Here is a 25,134-nt window from a genome sequence, read left to right as displayed (position 1 = left end):
GGGGCAGGGATGCTAGGGACAATAAGGAACTTTGACCCTCGGAGTTCTCAATGGCCATGCCTTTAGAGGGGACACTGTCCATGTCCGTGCTCCCTAGAGCCAGAGGCTTTTTATCTCTCCGGCGCTTGTAGCCAGCAGCCAGGATTGAGAAGCCACCACAAGGCTAACTGAAGCGAAGCAGGCATGTTCATACCTGAGACGCAGCAGTCTGTGCCCGGCCTCATGCAGACATTACTAATCAATCGGGCTCCTCCCTACCCATTCAAGAATAGCCTCAGACTTCTCATTTTCCAAAGCCTCAAGTCAGACTTGCAAGGATGAAGTTTATTTGCTGTTCGAGAACTAGCCCAGCCTCTCAATGCTGGTTTAAAAAATGAATAAGTAAATAAACATGGGGAAAATTTGTGCTCAGAAAAGCGTGATTTGGTCAAAGTGCAAGCTGGCCTTTGTACAGCTCTACCACTTAAGAGTGGGGCCACACTGGCTCAGAAGTTCCCCCTCACCGCCTTTGCACTTTTCTCTTATCAACGGCCATACCAGGGTTGGGTGGCGGGGGGATTAGAACCCAGAGCTTTTGTTTATGCTAAGGAAACACCGACCATTAAGCTGCAGTGCCCCGCCAGCACCTCCTTATTAAAAGAATACCCTCCAGATGGCCCCTGTTAGTCACACTGGAGTGGAGTGACCAGAGCATCCAGAGCCAGTGTTCGTGCTGTGTGGGTTGTATGTTGTTCCTTAGGAAGATACTGAAGTCCTGAGGTAACGGGCAACTGATGCCCTGGCTTGTGCAGTACTCAACCCTCCAGAGCGATCCTCAGTAGCCTTTCTGCATGCTTTCCCCAATCATACTACCAGGCTCCAACCCGTGTAACAAATAATAGTAACAACAATAATATCTAACATTCATCAAGTGTATGCCACGGGCCAGGCTCCATGCTGTGTATTCCATGTATTAATTCAGTTAACCGCAGCCTGTGTTACCCCTGAGGAACCTGAGGCTAAGTCACATCTGTGAGTGTAGGAATTGTAGGTAAGCACTCCTTGCCTGAACTGTGCAGTGCTGGGCATGGAACCCAGGGCTTTGAGGCAGGGGTGTCTGGCTGAACCCCAGCATCTAGAACTGGGAGGGGCCAGGCTCTGTATATGCCTACCCTCTGGGGTGCCTTCCTGCTCAGCAGGACCTGGCTGGAAGGCCTCACCCCCACTGGCTCACACCATGGCCTCTGGTCCTGCCTGATACTATTTATTGCTGTAACACAATCTTCCCATCAGCTTTATTTCATGTGCCCAAAAGTCCTACCCCCACAGGTGTATGCCCAGACTACACAGCAGGCGCAGGCTGGGGTCCAGCGCAAGTTCTGGGTCCTTCCTCCTGGCCAGAAGGGCACCAGTACCATCTGCATTTATCCTGTTGGCCAAGCCCAATCCTGTCATACCTGAGCTATGGACTGGAGAGCCAGCTCATCTCCCGCAGGGCAGGGCAACCCTAACGGGTGAATCAGCAAGTGGCCCAGAGCTGCCCCCCTCGACACTGGCACTGGCTCACTGCTGTTGGCTTTATCTGTGCTCTGGGAACCCAAGTGAGGGCTGGCTGCACTGTGGAATCTTGGCCTTTGGAAATGAAGGGCAGTACGGGAGACTGAAACCGATGCTCATGCGTGTTAGACATGTGCTGTACTCTTATTCATTCATTTATTTATTTTTTATTTAGAGACAGGACTCAGTAAGTTGTATAGGCTGGTCTTATACTTGAAATTCTCCTGCCTCATACTCTCTGGTAGCTGGTATCAGAAGCAGGCACCATCAGGTCTGGCTTTCCAACAATACGGTTTTGAACACCTCAAACTTACATTTTAACCAAAGAGGCCTCAGAGAGACCCCCTTACCCCACATCCCTCTCCACTAGGTGGGGTCCGTCCACCCTAAGCTGATAAAGAACAGCTACAGAAATGTGTACTATAAAATAGTTCCTTGTGAGTATAGAAAGAACCTGGCTGGTTGGTAGTAGTGCACACCTTTAATTTCAGCACAGAGGCAGATCTCTGGGTTCGAGGCCAGCCTGATCGATAGAGCAAGTTCCAGGACAGCTAGGACTACACAGAGAAACCCTGTCTGTATGGTAGATGATCTTTAGATATCAATGCTCCACAGCACACTGGGGGGTCTGCCTCTGTGATGGCCGCTGGGATGTGGTAATGGCCTCCCCAGCTACCCCTGCATGGTGGTGTCCTGAGACCCAGGTCAGGGAAGATGCTTGAATAAGCAGCTGTGATGTATTAGCCTGTGTTCTCCACAGCTGTACACAGCTGTATCCCAGAGAGCAAGGTCTCCAGAGAATTAGTGTTTGAGAAGCAAGACCAGAGCTCTGGGATATATTTCAGGAGTCTAACAGAGGACTTGCATAGCATGGGTTCCATCTCTAGACCACCTAATAACAGCGCATGGATAGGAAGGCTGAGGATCCAAAGGCCAGGGTCACCTTCGGCTGTATAAGAAAATGAGGCCAGCCTGGGCTGCACTAGATTCTATATAACAAACACACACACACACACACACACACACACACACACACACACACACTGGGTATTATAGGGACATCAGGATGAAGTCTACTCTAGTGAGTTTTGGTTTGGGGAACTCCCTGGTTGCTTTCTATTGATTGCATCACCAGGAGGTAGTGGATGTCACTAGGAAGCAGCAGTTGAGAACCCAACGGTTGGGAAGCCATTGTCCCATTGCACGGATGCTTGCAGTTTCCAGTAGGTCCCAGGCCATATCTGGGGTTTTGTTTTGGTTTGGTAAGGTTTGGTTTTAGTATAGAATAGAGCATATTCAGGGCATGGGGAGGGGAGTCAAGAAGGCCGTAGAGGCAAAGAAAGGCAGAGAAAGAGTAAAGAAGTAGAGGCCGGCCATGAGCTGTGTAGAAGGCGGGGAGGGAATGGGGAGAGAGGAAAGGGAATGGGGAGAGAGTGGGACCAAGAAGGCAAGAGCCAAAGCGAGAGAGCCCATGACTGGGTCTTAACTTCCAGCTCTGCCTTCACTCCTGATTTTAGTGAGGTATGAGGTCCATGAGCCCCAGTAAGCTTGTGTGTACAGCGCATACCCCACTCCTTCTTACAAGCTCAGAGGTGAAGACCATGATGTGTGCTTCCTGACTTGTAATGGGTTTAAGTTCAGTGCGAGATAGGAGGGCCAGACTATTTATGCCCAAGGACCAACTATTGGTGTACGATCTGAAACAACTAACCCAACACTGGTTCCTGCAGGGAGGGCAAGGGAAAGGCATGGGATGTGGGAACCTGGGTCCCTCCAGCTGCCGATCCCAAGGGCACGACCATCTCGAGTTACAGTGAAGAAACATCCATTGGGCTCCTCTGCTCTGCAGTAGGGAAGCTTAGGCTCAGACTTAGGCCATGGCGTCAGCAGGCCCAGCAGCAGCCTGCCTCCTCTCCAGCACTGAGAGAGACTTTGTTCATGGCTATCATGCAGAGGTGTGTACCCAGGGAAGCAGTCGCTACCCTAAGCTGTGCCTTTGAAACGGAAACTCAGGGTCACCAAGGTATGGCTTTTATAAGGAGATGTGTGCCAGCAGCCATGGTCTCTCTCTTGCTCACAACGAGTTCTTTAAACTCCCCTCTTTCTTCCAGGAACTCTCCAAGAGAAATGCACACTGGTTAACCAATGCACAGAGAGGCGACGTTCTTGCGTAGAGTCAGGAAGAGACAGAGTCTTGTCAGGATGAGCCTGCTCTTGGTGGCATTGCTGTATGGTTTCAGGTGTACTCCTGGCATCAAGGTCCCCACTAGGGCCAGGCAATCAACAGAAAGCCAAAAAATAACACCCCCCCCAGAAAGCTTCACTAGGAGGGTTAGACCAAGCCCCGAGGATGCCGTCTCTGTGGGTCAGTTTCTTGACCCAAAGAAGATGAGTCATAAATGGGAAGTTTGTAAATTGTGAAGTCTGAGGGGCTCCACGGAGATCGATTAAAGGACTCAAAGCTGCTGAGTGATTAACAGGCTGGGCTGTTATATACTGCCTTCACCCAGAGCTGGGGGCTTATATTACACACCAGCCTTCTGTGTAGGGGTCCCTTGACACAATAAGTGAGGGAAACAGAAAAGGTAGAAGTTTGGGCCTGGCGGTGGTGGCGCACGCCTTTAATCCCAGCACTTGGGAGGCAGAGGCAGGCGGATTTCTGAGTTTGAGGCCAGCCTGGTCTACAGAGTGAGTTCCGGGACAGCCAGGGCTACACAGAGAAACCCTGTCTCAGAAGAAAAAAAAATGAAGTTTGGTGGACACAGGTAGACCAGTAGTTGGTTCTAGGGCATAGAGTCCCTGGCCTCATCCCACTCCCTGCTGAATTGGAAGGCCTGGGGTTAAGACCTCAGGATTTAGGCCCATACTGGGCATGCTCTCCAGCACAGTGGAAGCTGGTTCCAGAGTACAGGCTGTAGAGGCAGCAACATGCCCACGTAATGTCCTACAGAGCCTGACATGATCACCTCAGGGAAGATCAAGAAACCACAAGCAAGCAGGAGCCCAGGTTACTCAGCGAGAACTCCGCTAGGAGCTCCGAGGGGTCCTGCTGAGCAGAGCCAACCAGCCTTCACAATGTGTCCGCTGCCAGCCTCAGAAGCCTGCAGCAGAGTCCCAAAGAAGTCTCCCGATGTGGCTAGATATGTTCAGCCATGGACAGGAGGCACGGAGTATAAGACAGGAGTTCTAAGCTTGCCATCCACTGTGGCCAACCCCTTCTCTTTGACTCACTGATGTTTGTTCTGAGCACCCAGTAAACCTGTAGGCTTAGCCGGGAGCCGTGGTACACAGCTGTGGTTCACGCGGACACCAGCCTATGAACACCAAACACCCAACACCAAGCAACAGCGTGGTGGGAGGGTTGGGAGAGCAGTAAGGTATGGATCTGCGGCAGAGGGGCCAGAGCTGTCTGCCCACACCCCACCTCAGGCTCCTGAGAAAGCTGGGCTTTCCCTGGTCCAGATGTCCAACTCCCTTCTCCCAGATTGATCTTGGACTCTGACCATGGGCAAATTGTTTTCTCTCTCTGTGCCTCAGCTTTTCTTATAAGACACACCAGGCAGAAGTCACCCCTCTGTGGCCCATCATCTCAGAAGCCCCTGGACTGGGTTACATAGAGCATTGTCTGCAGCCTTCTTTGGGCCTTCACCCCTGGTCCACACGTGACTGCTCAATCCCAAGTTCTGGCTTCTGGAAGGCTCTGTAGCATTAAGACAGTGCATAGGCTGGGATGGGTTAGGGTTAGGGTTAGAGTGTGTCTCTCAGGTGGGGCCTGCCGGCTGTTTCCAGGGTAAGGAGAGAATGCAGGCTCTGCAGAAGGCCACTCCCCACAGTCCTTCTCCCCACCTGACAGACGGTATATGCTCGCCCTTTACCAGAGAAATATGGAAATGGAGCTAGTGGCTTTGGAAAGCCTGCACGGTGAGGCCAGAGACCCTCCCTTCAAAGCTGTGAACCTCAACAAAACATTTAGCTGCATTTAGCAGCTAAATTGGCTGCATTTAGCAACCATGCTCCCGGGTCATAACCCTTTCCCGGTTTATGGCTGCCTTTCGAAGGCAGACAGAGGGAGGTAGAATTCCAAGTGCTGGTTCTGGGTCTGAACTCAGTCGCCATTCTCTCTACCTAGTAATTTTCAACAAGGTATTCAACTTGTCGGGCCTCAGTTTCTGCAGCTGCACAATGGGGAGAATAAGATAGAGGCCCAAGGCTCCTGCAGGGATGTCCACACAGGAGATTCAGCCCAGACAGAGATAACCTAGTTAACTGGTCACCAGCCATTGGGTAGGCAGGACACCTCCTTGCACAGGTGAGAATCAGCTATTTGCAGAGGTTACTTCGGCTACCCAGCCAGCCCAGGTATAGGAGACAAGAGTTCTGGAATAAGGGTCTCTCGGTAGCCTCTGCACGGCCCCTCCTGCAATCACAGATGGGAGGGACTTGCCTGTAGCCAAAAAGAGTGTTCCTGTCTAACCCAGCACTGAGACCCAGAGCTTCCCATTCTCAGACCTTGAGCTGCAGTGTAATGTTCCTCTGGGAGGGAAAAAAAAATCTTGGTCAATAGGTTCGAGGAACTGTACTGTATGTAGATCTTAACAGAGCGTATACATTCATGAAGGCCCTAAGGTTCTGCCATGCAGGAGAATATCTTACATTCTCCCATTCACTGCTTCCCAGGGTTAGCGGAATCCAGAACCAGGTCTTTTAATCTAGCGGTGTGGGTCATACTCTAAGAAACAGTGGGGCGTATGATGTCATCTGACACCGTTTGGTCCAGGACGCAGAGCTGTGAGGTGCTGAGTCAGGGGTTCTCCAGGGAGGCCTGAGCTTGCTTGTCTCGGCACTGCCTAGACATGGAAGCCCCTGAGGTCCACGTCTGCTGGATCAGTGCATGTAAAAACTGAGGTGAAAATCCAGGCATGGTAGCACACGCCAGCAACTCCAGGACCAACAGGCAAAGTGAAGCTGGCGTTGTAGTGCCACTGGCAGCATGCCTGTCTGGCATGGATGAAAGCCTCATCATCGCCTAAGTGTGGTGACATATACCTGTAATACCAGAACTTAGGAGGGGAGGGGGGCAAGATCGGGAGTTCAAGGTCATCCTCAGCTTGTTACCTAAGGAATTTGAGACCAGCCTGGGCTACAGGAGACCCTGTCTCTTAAAAACAAGCAAAAGATGCAAAGAGTCAGGTGCCAGGTTTGGCAACTATAGGTGTAGTATGGGTATTCTGAGCTATGCCCACAGGGACACCAGGATCCCCAGCAGTTAGCTAAGAGGCTGGGATCAGGGGTGCATTTCACATCCTGCTGCCTACTGTCCCAGCTGTAGGAGGCTTTGTGTCTGTTATATAGGGCCCAGGAGATGGGCAATTCCATCCTACCAGTGCCTGGGTCTCTTACCCTCTAGGGAACCCTGTGGGAATTCTGGGATGCCTAATTGCTGACCCTAGGATGAGCTAAGCATGCTGGATTCACATTCACGTTGGCCCTGCTTCAGGACAGGGCAAGCATCCTATCTCGGTTGGAGGCTGGCACCTCTGGGGGTATCTTGGAAACTGATCATGAGGACACTCTAAGAGCCAGGGAAGGGAGAAGGTAGCTTCTGTCAAGTGTCACTGCAAGGGGTCAGAGTCACAAAGATAGGACACAAGACAAAGGGACATGAGAATTGACTAAGACAGTGGTTCTCAACCTGTGGGTCACAACCCCTTCTGGGGTTAAATGACCCTTTCAAAGGGGTCATCTAAGACGATCTGAAGACACGGATATTTAATATGATTTAACTGATATGATCCATAACAGTAGCAAAATTACAGTTATGAAGTAGCCTTGGAAGTCATTTATTGTGGTGTGTTTGGGGTGGGGGTGGTCACCACAACCTGAGGAACTGTATTGAAGAGCCCCAGCATTAGGAACACTGCTAATGAGAGCCACTGCTCTAGGAAATGGAGAGACAAATGGCTGAGATCATGAATTGCAGTGAGTTAATCCAAGCTTCCTTCCCTCCTGCCCGGTGTGTGCAAGAAATGCACGTTTAGAGCCAGCTGCGCTAGCAGAGTTGACCGGCATCCCCCTGCTGCAGAAAAGAGTATAAGCAAGGTCCATCTCAGGAGCCAGTGCTGCGTGTCCCTCAGCCAGGCACCCAGTACCTCAAAGTCTCTGCTCTCCCTCTGTAAGGGGGAGATGGGACACCTCAGCTGTTACAAAGTGGAAACAGTACATGGAGAAAAGGGCCTAACGTTACAGCCGCTTGTCTCGGGGCTACAGGAGGCCCTGTGAAAGTGAACTGGGCTAGCAACCAAGGCTAGGTAGGCTTCACCACAGCCAGAGAGGGGCCCCCCGTGCTCCCCTGTCCTCACCCCCTTGTGGCGGCCTTCAGGAGGTTGAAGTCTACTCCGAGGAGGAAAAGCAATGGACTGTGGGACTTGGTAAAATGGGCTCCAATTGCTCACATCTGTGTCTTCAGGACAGCTCTGATAGGCTACGCTGCAAAATACACAGTGGGGTGACAGGGACTCGGGCCCACCTCTGTGAGCTGGCCATATGCCAGTCCAGTACTCAGAGGCCTGGGGAGAGCCGGCAGACAGGGGAGTCAGCATCGCTGGCAGCATCTGGCCCACATAAAGGAAGAGGCCTTAACCAACCTTGGCAAGCCAGGGGAGGATGCTGGCCAGATGTTTCCAGAGCTCTTGACCTTGCAAGCGGCCACAGACGCAATGCAGGACCCCAGGACTTCAACACTAACAGTTAGTCTTAGAAAACTGACATCCAGCAAATGAAGGGGACCCATGGCCCCCGGTCAGGTCTGGGCCCATAACTTTGCCACCTCCAGACTGGGTAGTTTCCGTGCTCACCTCCCTGGGTCCATGCTCCATCTTGTTGGCAGAGATCTGGTGCCACAGGAGCCCCCTGCTCTCTTCTACTGGGCGGCCACATTCCTTTCCTGACCCCCAGCACTGTGGGTGTCTAGCCAGTGTGGTGGAAAGGACAGGAGTCCTCCCTCAGAACCGCCCTAGAGACTGGGGACCAGCTTCCTGAAGCCAAGGAATGTAGCCACCTTTCACCTTGTCTCCCGGAGTCCTGGGATCTCAGAGACAAAGCATAGGTTTTACCCTTCCAGGGGTGTTGCCAATGGGCGCCTGCAGTGGACTCCTACTGCCCCAGAGCCCACCAACATGGATGTATGCCCACCAACATGGAGAGCTGTTCTAAGCCAGGGCTGAATAGGGAGTCAGCAGGAGGGCAAAGGCCTGCCTTTGGGCAGAGAGTAGTGAGGAAGCTGGGACAGTATGGTATGGCATTGAGTGCCGCTGTCCCAGGCATGTGCTAGGCACTTCACATAAACGCATTAAGTCGTCCTGTAAATAGTGTCTTTGAGTCTCCAGCCTATGTGCCAGGCTTGGGGCTGGGGTCGAGGATGTACATAGAACTTAAGAGGGAGCATCGGTCTTCTTAATCAGCGAGTCCTCGCTAAAGTCCTTGAATTAAATATCACTGTCTCAGCCCCGGATATGGGGAAACTGAGGCTCAGAGAGGCAGCATAGTAGCCCAAGACAGGATAAGCTGGGGTGAGATTTCCGACAGACACAATCAGAGCGGGGAAACAGCACCAGCTGTTAGAACAGGAGGGGAAGCACAAACAAGGCCTTTGCAAGTGGGGAGAAGTTTCCTGGCGACCTCTGCCCCAGGCTACGTATTCAAGGATTCTAAAGGGGCTTCAGCCGGCTGTGGTGGTGAATGCACCGGGACACCAGCCATGGCTGCACGCACAACCGTGACTCTAGGATCAGTATGGAGCATGTCAAAGTGGACAGCCATCTTCCCTTGGCGCCTTCCTGCAGTATCCAGGCTGTAAGAATTATGCCACCCCAACCCCCTGGAAGCTTTCATCACTGGGGAAGAAACTACCTCGCCACTGCCCAGCTACAGGCCTGCAAGCCTGCCCTGGATCTTGGCGACATAAACAATGGGACCTAGCTCAAGCCTAGAGAACTTCTGGGGACACTTAGTTGAGAAGCATTTTGAGGGGGCATCAAGGCTGTGTGATGGTTTGCTTTGAATGGCAAGATGATCCAAGAGGAGTCAGATACTGTGATGCACACCCATGATCCCAGCACTTGGGAGGTGGAGACTGGAGGATCAGGAGTTCAAGACGAGCCTCAGCTACATAGAAAGTTCACTTCGGGAATAAGCTACATGAGACCCTGTCTCAAAACTGTAACAACAAATAAGGATAATCCCGGCAAAGGAAACACCCCCCAAGTGCCTCACCCTGGTCTCTGAATTAGCTCAGTGGTGGCTCCTGTATCCCAGTGGGCATATGGGCTATCACAGGGACCATGGGACAACAGTAGCTGGCTGAGCTAAGCCCAGAGTCATGAGCTGTCCTGAGAATGGTAGACCAGCTATGGCATCATGGTGTCAGGTAGATACAGAAACATATGACTTCTAAGTGGGGATCCAGCATCCCCAAGGTTCTCATCCCCTATCACCCCAACTTTGCTCCCAGTGGCTGGGCAGACTCAGCCTCACAGTCTCCACTCTCTGGAGGCCCTCTGCTCATAGGTCCTCGCTTCTCATAGGATCCACCTGCCATGGCCACCTGTGTTCGAGCAGGGTTACCTAGGAAACATGCTAACAGAAAGGCAGATGTGGGAATCTCAGGACAGTGAGCTGGGGGTAAAAATAAGCTTCTATAACAGATTAGACCATAAAAAGAACTTCCCAGATAGAGATGTTATTAGGCAGTAGAACAGATTACCAAGGCAGAAATAGGAAGCTTTCGGTAACTGGTTTTGTAGCGAAACAATTGCTGGAAAACTGTGTAATATTGGAAATAATTGCAAAGCACAGAACGGAGTGGAGGCTGGCCATGCCCAGGAAGCCAATTCCTGTGATGTAGAGGAGGAGCCACAGAGAAGGAGATCCTTTGAGGCCAGAGACCTGTGAGGCAATGGTGGCCACAGTAAAAGCAAAAAAAAAAAAAAATTGTGATTCTGGGAAAAACACAAAGCAATGATGCTTGGTCAAAGTGGCACTTTTCAGCTTTGTCACTTCCTGTGAGGCCTGGTAGCATAACTGAGGGGTATGCTGGGGGCTCAGCTTGGTAGCCACCTGCAGGCTCTGCCTCTATGCTCACTAGGACCTAAGCCGTCCCTGGTCCTGTGAGCTAGGACTCCATCTGTTGCTCCTGTTTCCTAGGCACTGTGGCCGAGCTTCCTCAGCACACTTCAGACCACGCGGTGGCCTTCAGCAGCGATCACAGGTCACTTTCATGTCCTAGAGCAGGATTTAAAAATAGTAACTCCACTTTGGTTGTGAAGATGCTGGTGGGGGTTTCCTCATTGCTGGCCAACGACAGGGATCTTTGACCTGAGTCTGGCTGGCTGCTAGATCAGGATGACCTGAGATCTGAGCCCAGGGCAGCACAAGCTGCTCAATCCTGGTTGGTGTATGTAGACTGTTTGCAGGGACCCTGTGGGCTAAGTTCAGGTAAATGGCTCAGTCCCCACAAAGCACAAGACATCCCAGGGGCAAAGAATGATTGGGGCATCAATGTCAGTCACGTCAGGTGGACAGACCTTGCCGCAGGCACAGAGGAAAGGACAAAGAACTCAGGATAGTTATGAGGAACAGCCAGCTGCAGGCTATGGCCTAGGAGAGAGGAGGTGGCTGGCAAGAGACCAACCTGCCTCTCCTGGTCCTCCTCCTCCTCCTGATTTTCCTCCTCCTGATCTTCCTCCTCTTCCTTCTCTTCCTCCTCCTCCTCCTCCTCCTCCTCCTCCTCCTCTTCCTCCTCCTTCTCCTCCTTCTCCTCCTCTTCCTTCTCTTCTTCCTCCGTCTTTTCCTTCTCCTCCTCCTCCCTGCTCCCTTCTCTTAGCCCTCCAGGCAGGCGCCTTGAGAGCATCCCACCCCACTCCACCCTATCCCCAGTGACTCGCTATGGGGTGTGGGTGCGGGGGTGCTTAGATCACAAAACAGGCAAGTAGATGCTTTTGAAAGCGGCTGCACTTTCTAGAAACACAAGAGTCAGCTGATAAACATCTGCTCTGGTTTAGCACCTTGCTAGGTACTGGAGACGCCCAGGGCCAACCAGCTCCCTCTCCTATGGAAGGCTAGAGGCGACATGGATGCTGGTCCAGTGATTTCAGAGACTAAATTGGTTTCCAAGGTGAGAGGTGCATGCCCATGTCAGAAAATGTCCTGAGTTAGTAAGGGCTTGTGTTCTTGTGATGGTGGCGTGTGTGTGTGTGTGTGTGTGTGTGTGTGTGTGTGTGTGTGTGTGTGTGACAGATGACACCAGTGACCAGGAAAGGGTTCCCTGACAGCAACAACATGTAAACAGGGCCCCAAAGGTTGGAAAGGAGCTTGCCATCCCTGGGCCCAAGGAACAGTGTGATCAATAATTTGAGAGCGTAAATCTCCACAGTTGCCAATGGTGCCTGTTCGGGTAGAGACATTCTCTTCTTGTGCAAGGACAGCAACCAACTGGCCTTTTCCTCTGCAGTCAGAGAACATGACAACAAGGTCTTTCTCTCAACTCTCTCTCTCTCTCTCTCTCTCTCTCTCTCTCTCTCTCCCTCTCCCTCTCTCTCTCTCTCTCTCTCTCTCTCTCTCTCTCTGTGTGTGTGTGTGTGTGTGTGTGTGTCTCTCTCCCATGTGTGTGTGTGTGTTTGTGTGTGTTTGTGTGTGTGTGTGTGTGTGTGTGTGCACGCGCGCGCATGCGCGCACGCCTGTCTCTGTCTCTGTCTCCCATTTCACAGCAAGGTCCCTGGCTTCTTAACTCAGCAGTCAGAGCCAACAGCAATCCCCCAGCCTCAGAGTAGGCTGTTTCACCCAGGGCACCATCCCATCCCTTGCTGTTTCTCTAACCCTTCCCAGTGTTCTCCAGTAATAAGTACATGGGTTGAGCCTCACCACAAGTCATCCCAGGCTGTAAAATGTCAGGAGACAGGAGCAAAGGGGTGTCAGATAGCTGGTAGAGTGTTTCTCAGCACACACAGAGCCTTGATGCGATCTCTAGCACTGCATAAAGCAAGCATGGTGGTATGTACCTGCCATGTGAGCACTAGGAGTGTGGAGGCAGGAGGATCTCAGGTTTAAGGTCCCCCTTAGCTACATAGTGAGTTGAAGTCAGCCAGTATCTCAGAAAAATCAAGTAGACGGACCAGAAACATCATCTGATGGCTGGATAGACGAACTGTCCCACACCAGCAGCATCTGCAGACCAAGCAAGCCCAGGACAGGATGAACAATGCGTGGCACACGGAGCTGTCCACTTGGGCCAGCTAGAAGAAGGCACACTTAGAAATGTTTAACACTTTATAAATAGTATAGTTTATAACGCCAAAACTGAATAAACAGCTAAAGTGCAGGTTAAATGGCTAAGGAGAGAATTTTCAAAATGGAAAATAGCTGTAAGGAAATAACCTCCCAAGGATGCAATGCAGAGAGCTAAGGAGCTAAATCTGTGGTGCGCCTAAAGAGGTAGGATGATCGTGAGTCCTAGACTAATCTGGGCTATGCCTTCCTCCCCGGTAAGGGGTAAGAGATACAGAGATAAATAATGATTGGAAAAGTCCATCTGTTTAGTCTAATGCAACAGTCTCTGCTGCACACTACTATCTACATTTGAATTTGAAGGCCAGGTATGGTGGCACATGCCTTTAATCCCAGCACTCAGAGGCAGGCAGATCTCTGAGTTTGAGGCCAGGCTGGTCTACAGAGCAAGTTCCAAGACAGCCAGGGCTACACAGAGAAACTCTGTCTCCTAAAATAAAATAAAATAAAATAAAGTAATTGTATTTGAATTAGTTAATTCAAATTAGATGAATTAAAGCTCGTTTCTTCAGGTGCACCAGCTACATTTCAAACGTTCACAGCGGCATGCTGGGTAGTGGCAACCCTGCCATGTTTTCACCCTCACAGACATTCTGCTAACTGCTAAGTAAAAAGGTAGGAAAGAGAATTTAAAAGCCTAAGTTATGTCTCAGAGAAGTCCCTGGAGGAAACCATGAGAATGGAGCAGAGGTAACGTTAAGAGAGGCGTCTCGAGACGATGCCAAGTGGAGCCCGTTGACTCAGAAAGCAGAATTTATATGGCTCAGAATCGATTAAGAAATTAAAGAAAGTAGAGCTGCGGAGCTGGTGCCATAAAACCCATAATGAGTAAAAGGGAGCGAGCTCAAGTTCCCAGAACCCACATAAAACTGACAGGATCTGGAGCATCCGTAATCTCACTAAGGTGAGATGGAAGACAGAAACAGGAGAATCCCAGAAGCTCACAGGCTGGCTAGCCTGGGCTACACAGCAAGGTGGAAGGTGAAGACGGACAGACACTCAAGGCAGTTCTCTGACCTCCACAGCTGCAACATGGCAGGTGTGGCTTAAGAGAAAGAGAGCGGGGAGCGAGACAGACAGACAGACAGACAGACAGACAGACAGACAGAAACAGAATCAGAGAGACACACATAGAGACAGAGAGAGTCAGGGAGAGAGAGACAGGGTCAAAGAGACAGCTACAGAGTCAGAGAGAGAGAGAGAAAGACAGAGAGAGGCAGATAGACACACACACACAGAGGCAGACAGAATCAGAGAAAGACACACAGAAAGAGACTGAGACAGAGAGAGACAGAGACACAGAGTCAGAGAGAGACACAGAGTCAGATAGACAAACACATTGAGAGACAAAGAGACAGAGAGGCACAGTCAGAGAGAGACAGAGAAAATCAGAGAGAGAGAGAGAGAGAGAGAGAGAGAGAGAGGTCACATCTAACCTCACTGTAATGAAACTGAGACACCCGGAAGACAATGAGAAACCTTCAAAGCATCCATGAGAAGCCAGTGAGACTGCCCTGACTTCCCTTGCCAAACAGGAGGATGGGAGATTAAAGGAACCCTGTCTCCAGGGTGAAGAGATAAAGTGCGGGGAACACCCCACCCTGCACTGTGCCCCTTGGGAAGCAGATGCAAGTTTTTCCCAGATAAACAAGCCTTGAGGGCTTACCACTCCCCCCACAAACACTTTGGATCAAAGGAGATCTTCAATCACTTTCTTGGGCAGTCAGAAAATAGATGCCTAGAGTCTGCCTCTGAGACAACCAGGAGTGGTAAACAAAAACGAACCAAAACAAAAAACCCCTGATAACCGTCTAGGTGAGTTATTTCAAGCAGACACACACCAGTGTAGAGTCATCATGAGTACACTGTCCCATTACTGAGGCCTTGAGGATTAAAAACAGCCTGTAGCGTGGTAGAAGCAAGGGGTACGAATCCCTGGTGTCTAGACATTAAGACAACGCTGGATGAGCTCTAGGTCTTGGCCAGCTGACTCTGCATAGTCAGCATGAGAAGAGCCACTAAAGCAATGCATGCACCCTGGAACTTGCCTCCAAATCCCTGGGGCAGCTGTAGAAGCTGGGCTACCCCCAGAGTCTCCACTTAAGGGCTCCCAGAACTTTCATCTCTAGCCTGTTCTTAGGTGGTGTTGAGGTTGATGTCTCAGGGACCACACTCTGAAGACATGACAACCAGTGATCCAGAAAGTGAAGCCCCCAACCCACTGGGGCAGCGGGACTGAATGAGGCAATGGAGACCAAAGCCTCCATGTTGGCCTTGAGCCATCCAGACAGTCCATTCTCCCAAGGGCTTTGTGCAGTGGACCACACATGATGATCTGGGGCATCGTGGGCCAGATCTCCCCACAGATACCAAAGTCCTCAATGTGAGCGAAGTCAGATGGAGAAGTGAGGAGCCAACAGGCATGGCTGTGGTCCCACAAAGGGAGTGTCAGACCCACACTTCCTCTTTTGTTCCTCTAAGCTGGGGATGCAACCCTGTGCCAATCCCTGTGTTTGTCACCTATGGTGACCTCCCTCTGCAGCAAGGTTGTGATCAGCGCAAAAGCACATGTGCGCAAGTGCCTGTGTACGCGCGCGCGCGCGCGCGCGCGCGCGCGCACACACACACACACACACACACACACACACACACACACACGTTAGCGGTGATAGGCAAAACCCAGAAACCTCCCATGGGTAACCAATCCTCTGACTCCAGCCTTTTGGCTGAGCAGCCAGGCTATAAGCATGACCTATTCTCACTCCTAGAGCTAAGACGGAAGGAAAATTAACCACAGAACTAAAGCAAGCCCAGGCATGGAAACTGATAGGTCCAGGCCAGCATTTGGAGGACAACAGTGTATGTAGCTGGTGCTGTATAGCCCTGAAGACCCCTGTTTGCCACACCTCCTGTAAACAAATCTTTTTTTCTCCTGTTGTAATTCTCATCTCTGAGGCTTGCCGCCTCTGTCTGCTAACCAACCCAGGCCTAGTCCTGGAAGCTTCTAGCCTCTGTACAATCTTATCTAGACTTAGAATGTTTTCAACCTCTGAGACTTACTGCTGAATAAACTCACCCCTTCTTAGTTCTTTCTCATCTCTGGCTGGCTGATCACCTTGGATGTTCTGGCTCAAACTCCTCTCCAAGCTGACTGATTCAATCTGGCTCCTTAGGGCTTCTCCTGAATTGCTCTGCTTGACCTCAAACTAACTTTAGCAATCTGTTCTAATCTTCTGGCTCCTTCTCATTCTCTGTCGCCTTCTGTCTTCAGCTGTGTCTAGCTTGTTCTCCATTCAACCAGTCTCTGCAAAACTCTCCCAGTAAAACTCCTCCCCGACCCCGCCAGCCCCCAACCCCCCAATGTCCCCACCCAACCCCACCCCATCCCCACCCCCATGCATTGCTCTCTTAAGTAGCTTTCCTTTCTTCTCCTTGTGAGAGTTAGGCATTTCCTGTCTGTCAAATCTTTCTTTGTCTGCCATTCAATTAAATATCACTTTCAAACATGGATGCTTCTTTCTCCAAACTAACACTACCTTCATTGTCCGTATTCCAGTCATAGGGATTAAAGGCATGTGCTAAGGGCTGAGCCACACCACAACTAGAAACAGGTTTTTCAGTAAGGAATACAATTGTGGGGTTCACAGTGTGATCAACTATCCTATAAAACCTTCCACTTTGCAGTTCAATCCTGGGATGGAAGGCAGAAGTTGTGGGGACTGGGGGCGGGATGGGGAGTGTTCAACCTAAACCTGCGTGTGTGAGTTAATGGTGAGGGCCTCACAGCCTCTGGCACCCCACTACCCTGTGTTCCATAAGCAACTGGTAGCTTCAGGGCTGATAAACTCCTGCACACATACAGGTACACAAGGGCACAGGCACACACACACACACACACACACCTGCTGGCTGCAGAAGACCTGCACACAAATACAGACACAAGCACACACAACCATGCACAGGTGCACATGCACACACAGAGGCACACACAGAATGTTCACTTTACACTGTGTCCGTTTGTCAGTCATTCCTCCACCTCCCACTCTGCCTCCCCCTCTCTTCCCATTCACCTTTTGAGGCTCTCTGGTTCTAGAAGGCTGGTGGTGCTTGCTCAGCCCCCTCCCTGCCCACTTCTCACCTTCCCTTCTCACCCTTCCCCAACCTCCCACAGACCCCTTTCTTGGGAATCAAGCACTATAGACACTACCCCCAGGCCCAAATCTCAGCTCCACTCCTCGTCTCCCAACACCCTGACCCTGACCAACTAGCCCAGCCCAGGGTCTAATCCAGGCTCACTGGAATCCCTTCCTTGGCACCTAGGTTCAAACAACAGTGACAACAAATGCATCTTATCCAAGCATTTCAGGAGACCAAGGCATCCGAGGAACTCTAAGTGTGGCCCAAATGTGCCCGAGTCCCAGGGAGAGGCCCTGGCTACCAGTGTCAGCTGTCCCTGAGGGAGGGCCTACCACCTCATCACAGCCAGAGGTGAAACACGCTTGCCTACTTAGGAGGCAGATAACATCTTATACCCATTTAATAGGCGCATCTTAAACTTCCGATCTCCCTGAACTGGGTTTCCAGGCATGCACTACCACGTACAGTTTAAAATTATATATCTCATATAGTTTGTGTGTGTATGTGTATGTTCATGTATGTGTATGCAGGTATACATGCACATATGTGTGCTTGTGTCTGTATACCTATGTGTGGGTGCAGGTGTGTGTTCCTGTGTGTACATACAAGTGAGGAGACTAAAGAATAACGTCATCTTTCCTGCCTCAGGCTCCTACCACTTGTGGGGTTTTTTTTTGTTTGTTTTGTTTTTTTGTTTTTTGAGAAAGGCTCTCTCACTGGCCTGAGCTCTCCTAGTAGCTAGGCTGTTTGGCCAGCAAGCTCCAGGGATCCACCTGTCTCTGTTTTCCACAGGGGGGTTACAAGAATGATTTCCATGCACATCTTTATATACAATTATGATTTGTGTGTGTGTATATGTGTGTGAGCACACTCGCACACACACATGCGTGTATACAGGGACAGAGGCAGGGGATAACTAGATTCAGTTGTCTCCTTCTGCTTCTGTGTGGGTTGAGCACAGATCACCATGCCTGTCCAGCGAGCCCCACCCACTGAGCTGTCTTGCTGACTCTATCAATTTTTTTTTCACACGGGTTCAGGGAATCAAGCCCAAGTCCTCATATTTGCAACACATACACTGTATCCACCTGCCTGGGAGTTCAGCTCCTTCTGTCTATGTGGCTCCTCCAGGGACAGGCTGCTATGTGTGTTAAAGGCTGGAGCTGGGCCCACCCTAAAGAAACAATCTCCTGATGTTCTTCACCACTCTGTATCTATAATGTGTAAAACCGGGCACAAACCCATCCCCCTCCCCCGCCCCACCTCCCATAGCCTATGCAGAATGAAATAAGTTGAGTGCATCCCTGCCACACTGTCAAAAGATTGCCCTGAAATCCTCTACTGAAACTGAACAAGGCCTGTTACACTGTCTGGGCCAAAGCATCAGGCAGAACAGAGCTGTGCACGCCGCATGTAGGCCTTCGAGCCTGGGTGTTTGTGTCTCCTGGAGACTATTTAGCTAAATACTAACAGCTGCTGTCTAGAGGTGGCACTGGGAGATTTACATTTTTGTGTTAGGTTCATTCCTTTCTGTAATATCATGTTTCTTTGGGGAGGCAGAGAGGACTGTGTGACCGGAGATGGGTGGCTTTGATTTTTATTCATTCTTTAACAACGTCTTACATCTACCTCCACCCCTCCCCATTCAGCTCTCCCCCTGCTCTACACGCCCCCCTCCCAACTTATTTCCCCCTCTTCTTCAATGACCTCCAAGTTCTATCGATGTTTCTTGTGTGTGCATGGATGTGAGGTCATCCACTGGAGCACGGGCACGGTGCCAGGAGACCCACTTTGATTTTGTGCCTTGGAGTCCTCCAAACCCGACCCTGAACGTGGCTCCTCCCCACAGCTCCTCTGTCTACTTGTATGTTGCAGACTCCGACAGCCAGTGTAGCCCCACACGCCACAGCCTCAGCCTGTCTGAGGGAGAGGAGCAGATGGACCGTCTACAGCACGTGGAGCTGGTGAGGACCACGCCCATGTCCCACTGGAAGGCTGGCACAGTGCAGGCCTGGCTGGAGGTGGTGATGGCCATGCCTATGTACGTCAAGGCCTGTGCAGAAAATGTCAAGAGTGGGAAGGTAGGCAGCTGGGGTCCCTAGGGGATGCTTCTGAACCCTCCCGTGAGTGTTATACCCTCCCGGGGCGGGGGGAATGGTCTCCACTTTACTCTAGGGACAAGAAGAAGTATAGTCTAGAAGTTGGCCAGCTTATTTCAGGTCCAGGTCACCATTAAATCAGTCTTCCTACCAAGGAACACAGCCATTTGGAGTCATGCTTCCTGGTCCTTAAAACGGGACCAACCTCAGACGGTAATCAACTTCCCCCAAGCTGGCAAAAAAGGGACAAGACTGGACTAGGGGGAAGGGGATTAGCCTACATGGTGGCCCCACCTACCTTGGTCCACTCAAACAGTGGCCCATAACAGTAGCTGAGCCCAGGACCTCCCAGAGCCCAGCAAGAGTCATCCGGAGACAAATGAAGCAAGACAGCCCCTGGGGACACGAAAGCACCACATTAGACATCCTACAGCTCCTAGATACAGGCTTTTTATTTTATTTTATTTTATTTTATTTTATTTATCTTTTGGTTTTTCAAGACAGGGTTTCTGTGTGGAGTCCCAGCTAGCTATCTTGGAACCCTGTAGAGCAGGCTGGCCTTGAACTCAGAGACATGCCTGCCTCTGCCTCCCACATGCTGAGATTCAAGACTTTTGCCACCACTCCCTAGAGATAAGCTTTATTGGGAGTTTTCAATCACCACAGGCTGCAGAGGTGTCCTGGTGCTCTGTCTAGGGAGATCGCTGGGAGAAGGGTACAGATGAGGAGCCCCCTTTTCTCACACCCTTCTGCATTGACTCAGCAGCAGCAACACGGCCTGGAGCTCCAGGTGCCAAGGTCAGGGGCTCCAGGTGCCAAGGTCAGGAGCTCCAGGTGCCAAGGTCAGGAGCTCCAGGTGCCAAGATCAGGGGCTCCAGGTGCCAAGGTCAGGGGCTCCAGGAGCCAAGGTCAGGAGCTCCAGGTGCCAAGGTCAGGAGCTCCAGGTGCCAAGGTCAGGGGCTCCAGGTGCCAAGGTCAGGGGCTCCAGGTGCCAAGGTCAGGAGCTCCAGGTGCCAAGGTCAGGAGCTCCAGGTGCCAAGGTCAGGAGCTCCAGGTGCCAAGGTCAGGGGCTCCAAGGTCAGGCTCTCCCTACACCTCCCCCATCTCTCGCTTCCGGCACTGAGCCTACCTCCCGAATGCAGGTGCTTCTCAGCCTGAGTGACGAGGACCTGGAGTTGGGACTGGGTGTGTGCAGCTCCTTGCACAGGCGCAAGCTCCGCCTGGCCATCGAGGACTACCGAGATGCCGAGGCAGGCCGCAGGTGAGCTACTGAAACCTGGGCAAACCAAGGAATCTCTGTCCTGAGCTTTTCTGTCATCCAGCAGGACACGGGGCAACACGTGTTAGCCAGGTTTCAGGCTATCAGGTACAGCAAAGATGGCCTAGTCACCATAGAAAAATGAACACACAGGAGAAGGCACACCTGCCTGCCGCATTGGAGACATACCTCCAACCCAGAGCAGGAGTCAAGAGAGTGGGTGACAGCCCAGCTGGCAGGGACCAGGCCACACATAACCAACATGTGTGCCTTATCTGCTCAAAGCTCAGTTCTGTCCATCCCAGGGTGAGGAAGGGGAGCAGGGGGGAAGACTGGAGTAGAAGGGGATGGGATGGAGGGATTGGATCGTTTTATGCAAGTCTCTTACACAGACGTGGAGCTAAGTGGTTTAGGCATCTCTTAGCAGGTGTACCTGGTGATAGCTGGGCTGTTCATGTTAGAGACCTGTCCTCCTTCCCCATGCCACCCAGACCCAGCCTCACTCCCTTCCTACCTCTCTCTTGACCTGCTTGGGGTTGGGGGGAAGGGGTGTCCACCATTTGAGCAGCTCTGATGAAAACGGAAGCCCGGCCCAGCACCCAGTCCTTGGTGCTCCAAGTGGGGAGGGGCCAGTTTTGTAAACCTGACACGGTCTGTTTTGCATAATTATCTCCTTTGCCGGTTTCCCATCGTTTCCGTACAATTAGTCAAACCTAGTGGTGTGTGCCACTATGTGCAGAAGCTGCTTTGTGGATTAAAGGGAGGAGGGGGTGGAGAAGCAGGCCGGTTCCGAGGCAGAGAAGCGCAATCCATACGAGGCTGGAGAGGGGCTCTGGTACCATGGATTACTGGTGACAAGGATTACTGAGAAGGGATCAGAAGGCTGGCAGGTTGTTGCGGTGTCAGGCTGGGAGGGAAGGGCTGATGGGGTGGGGCCAGGAGGCACCCCTTCCACCAGCAGGGCCTTCCAACTCCAGGGCTCCCGACATGCCTTCCCAGCCACTCCCGACCATTTTCATCCTCTAGACCCTCCAAGTCCCCGCTCATACCATGACGACTAGAGCTGGAGATGCCCCTTCTGCTCACACCACCACATCCTAGAGGGTCCCTCCGTGCTGCCTGCGTCCCTCAAGCACATAGGGCTGCTGGCTTCAGCTCACAGAGTCCCCACCACTGCCTAAGTGTCCACCACTGTCCCCAAAGCATGGCTGTCCCCCATCAGCTTAGATTACCATGCAAATGTTACCAACTGGATATCATAAACACGAGACATCTGTTTCTCCCAGTTCTGAAGGCGATGAGGGTAAGAGCATCAGTGTGGTCCGGCTCCATCGGGACTACCCCTCCTGGTTATACACGGCAGCCTCCTTCAGGGTCCTCACACGGGTGGGGGAGTATCATTTACCCCCAGTGATGTCAGGTAACCCTAATGCCTCCCATAGTCGCATTCAGACACCATCACATAGACCTGTGGATGTAGGGGACAAACACTGGTCCATTAGAGGAACTGCCCCTGAGATCCACCGGGAGCTCAGGAAGATGTGGCTCAAAGGTACAACCACATGTGCAGGGGAGAGTTGAAGCAGGACGTTCCCAGGAAACTCGAGGTCCCCGCACTAGACAGTCTATGTCCTGTGGGGCCCTACCTTACTGTGGGATTCCTATCTGCTGTGGAAATCGAGCCTGTTTGCAATGCTGGGTAACGTTGCCTTCTCTGGGACTCAGTTTCCTTACTCATGAAGTAAAGAGGAAAGAGTTAACCAAAAGTTAAGGATTGGACCCTTTCAGGAATCTAGCACAAGCGTTGATGCCTTCTCCAAATGAACTATAACACTGCACTTCCAACCCTCTGACTCAGCCATGGAATTTTTTTAGTGCCCTGGATTCTGGGGTCAGAGCCTAAAGATGTCTCAAACTCAAACAGCTTCACGTGACAATGGGCATGGCCTCTTTGGGCTCCACAATTGCCTTTGCTAATCCTCCTCCTGGCTCTTGACACAATTCCACTTCCCATTCCATCCCTGTCTCAGGCAGACGTAACAACCCTCATCTTGGAGATAGGTAACATGCAAAATGTCACACCGCATCCAAGATGTCTTTCACCCTCCCGTGGTGCCAATGTGTTAGACGCTTAACAGTGCCAGCTCCTACCGTTAGCTATAAAGCTGGGCTTAGGGCTTTCCATTCTCCTGTCCCTTCAGTCCCCACCACTCCAATGAGGCAAGTTTGGCTATCTCCGTTTGACAGAAGAAACAGCCCTAGAGGTGCAAGGTCCCACACCCTAGTGGTTTTACTAACTTGTGACTCAGACGTTCTCTGCAATGACATGCCAATCCTCAGACCTTGGGGTCTGGCCTGGCTCCACCTGAGGACGAGGTACTGACAACTATTGGTTGAAACAGCGTCTGCATTCCTGTTGACCCCAGATTTGGGTTCCAACATCAGCTCTTGAGTAGCAGCTGGGGAAGAGTGACTGTGCTTCAATGCAGAGAGGCATTTTGAAAGTCACGTGTACTTTCTTTGTGAACTTATAGAGGTACAAGTGCTGGTTCCAAGTGAGTCCCTGCTGAGGAGGCAGGCCAGGTGTGCCTCCTGGACACCACCCCTAACAGTGTGGCGCTATGGACTTCAGAAGTGTGGGGGCACTCTCTCCATGTTCCCATGAGTGACAGCACTGTAATGAGCACCCGATTCAGGGCCACAATGGCCAGGAAAGCCGGGGTTGGGTAAGGATCTCCTGTGACAAGCTGGGCCAGTCCTGGAGGGTGAGAAGGCTCTGCACAGGAGCCATCAGCCCAGAAGGAAGATTATCTTGGGCTGGAATATTCTAGTTCAGGAGCTGTACCAGGGCAGATGGGAGTCCAGTCCCCCGCCCCCCTCCCCCCGCAGGCTTCACCTGTTGTCTAAGCAGTGAGTTTCAAGACACACCAGGCAGCATTCAGTCAGCTGGCTGGGCTGAGTAAGCTGCCTGGCCCCTTAGCAGGACAGTCTATCGAGGGAGTTGGCAGGCAAGCCGTAGTTAACTCCAACATGCCAGGCACACACAAGGGGATCTGAGAGTTTGGGCAAGGGAAAGGCTCCTGGTCCAGTGGGTCCAGTGGGTATTCCTGAAAGGTATCTGGGAGACCAGACAGCCCAGTGGAGTCCATAAAAAAACAAACAAACAAACAAACAACAACAACAACAACAAAAACGATAAAGAGGTATGTTGGGCAACAGGCCTGGAGACAGAGGACAAGGTCCTGTCCTTAGAGAAACAGCCAAGTGGTTCCAGGAGGTTGGGGGGTGGGGGGTAAGCAAGAGGGATCCGGAAACCCATAAAGACATCTGCCAACAAGTAGCAAGCACCTGCCAACCAGCCCACACCCACCATGTCAGTGACATAGTGCTTCCTGTCCCCTAAGTTAGAGACAAGGGACAATAAACTAGTGGATCCATTTCTTTCTACTTAAATACAGTATGTGTCAAGTGCTTTGAGGACAATGACTAACCAGATAGGAGGGGGCAGCCTAAAACAGATCAGGAGAGACATCCCCTGGGGGAAAGAAGGAGGGAGCCCTGTCAGCACCTCCTTCCAGTGCAGACTCTGAAGATGCTTGGTATTGGGATGAAGGAAGGGCAAGAAAACCTTTAGATTGGGGGCAGAAAGGGGCATGCCAGCTATCGCCGGCTACCCCCAAAGAGAAGGGAAGCGTCCCTTTGTGAGCCAACTGTGTTCTCTTGTACTGAGTGCTCCCTCTGTGTGAGTGCTCCCTCTGTGTGAGTGCTCCCTTTGGAGGCTCTGGCACACTATGAGTGGACCTATGAAGGCCATAAAGGCTTCTCCCCCACCCCCAAAACACTATGAGTGGACCTATCCACTCCTGGCTCCCACTTAAGCAATGTTGTTCCCCCACAATCCAGCGCCGAGCCATTTTTCAGTGTCTCTCTGCAGGTAGGTTGCAAGGAGGACCTCATTGCTTCTGTGAGGCTGCTGCCCCTGTGTGGTGAGCAGAGGAATGACAGCTAGGGACCGCCTTGGCCAGGTGTGTCTCCATCCCTCAACAGAGCCTTTTTGCAGAACACATACCTGGCAGCTCTCAACCAATATCTGCAATTCCAGTCAATCAGACAACCCATGCCCTTGGAGAATACCCCCCCCACACACAGTGCATAAACCCACACAGGGACATACACATAAAAATAATAAATAATAAATGTTTTAAAGTCTTTTTGCAAACTTTCAATGTGCATGTTTCTGGGATTCTGGGAAAATCCGGGTTTCTCTGACCCAGATATGAGCCAATAAGGGAAGGGCTGAGCCACAGCCCTGTCTTGGGACAGAAGGCTCTGGCACACTATGAGTGGACCTATGAAGGCCATAAAGGCTTCTCCCCCCTAAAAAGCAAAAAATAAACATACAAAACAAACATACAAAACAAAAACAGGAAAAGGGACCAGAGGGCAGCAGACAGGTAGGCAGGGGTCAGCCTGAGGCTTTGAGGGGTCCTGGGATCTGCAGAGTATACCTGGCTATCGGCATCTCTTCTCTTCACACTACTTTCAGTTTTAGTCTGTGTGGTCTGTGGATGTTCCTTTTGTTCCTGGGATCTCCTGCTGTCTGTCTGTCTCTCTGCCTTACTCTCTCCCTCTCCACCAACCTCTGCCTAATATCTGTGAATCTGTCTGTCTCTGCCTGAGTCTGTCTTGGTTGCTCTTTATCTGTGTGTTGAGTCTCCCTCTCCCTCTCCCTCGCCCTCTCCCTCCCCCTCTCCCTCCCCCTCT

General features: G+C 51.5%; 1 protein-coding gene across 3 annotated transcripts in view; it reads left to right on the top strand.

Annotated features, from left to right (window-relative positions):
* The window catches only part of Kazn (kazrin, periplakin interacting protein), a 375,063-nt gene that overhangs the window by 340,707 nt on the left and 9,222 nt on the right, over positions 1-25,134 (top strand). For 2 of the 3 annotated variants that reach the window (XM_031379365.1, XM_031379366.1), the window contains 2 exons: positions 18,889-19,094; positions 20,255-20,373. In XM_031379365.1, coding sequence (XP_031235225.1) covers positions 18,889-19,094; positions 20,255-20,373 — 325 coding nt within the window. Of the gene's footprint in view, positions 1-18,888; positions 19,095-20,254; positions 20,374-25,134 lie in introns of those variants that run through there. The other variant, XR_004121168.1, reaches the window with a different exon arrangement.

This window comes from Mastomys coucha, unplaced genomic scaffold (assembly GCF_008632895.1).
Source record: "Mastomys coucha isolate ucsf_1 unplaced genomic scaffold, UCSF_Mcou_1 pScaffold18, whole genome shotgun sequence".
Taxonomy (NCBI): domain Eukaryota; kingdom Metazoa; phylum Chordata; class Mammalia; order Rodentia; family Muridae; genus Mastomys; species Mastomys coucha.
This window is presented reverse-complemented; position numbering and strand designations above follow the sequence as displayed.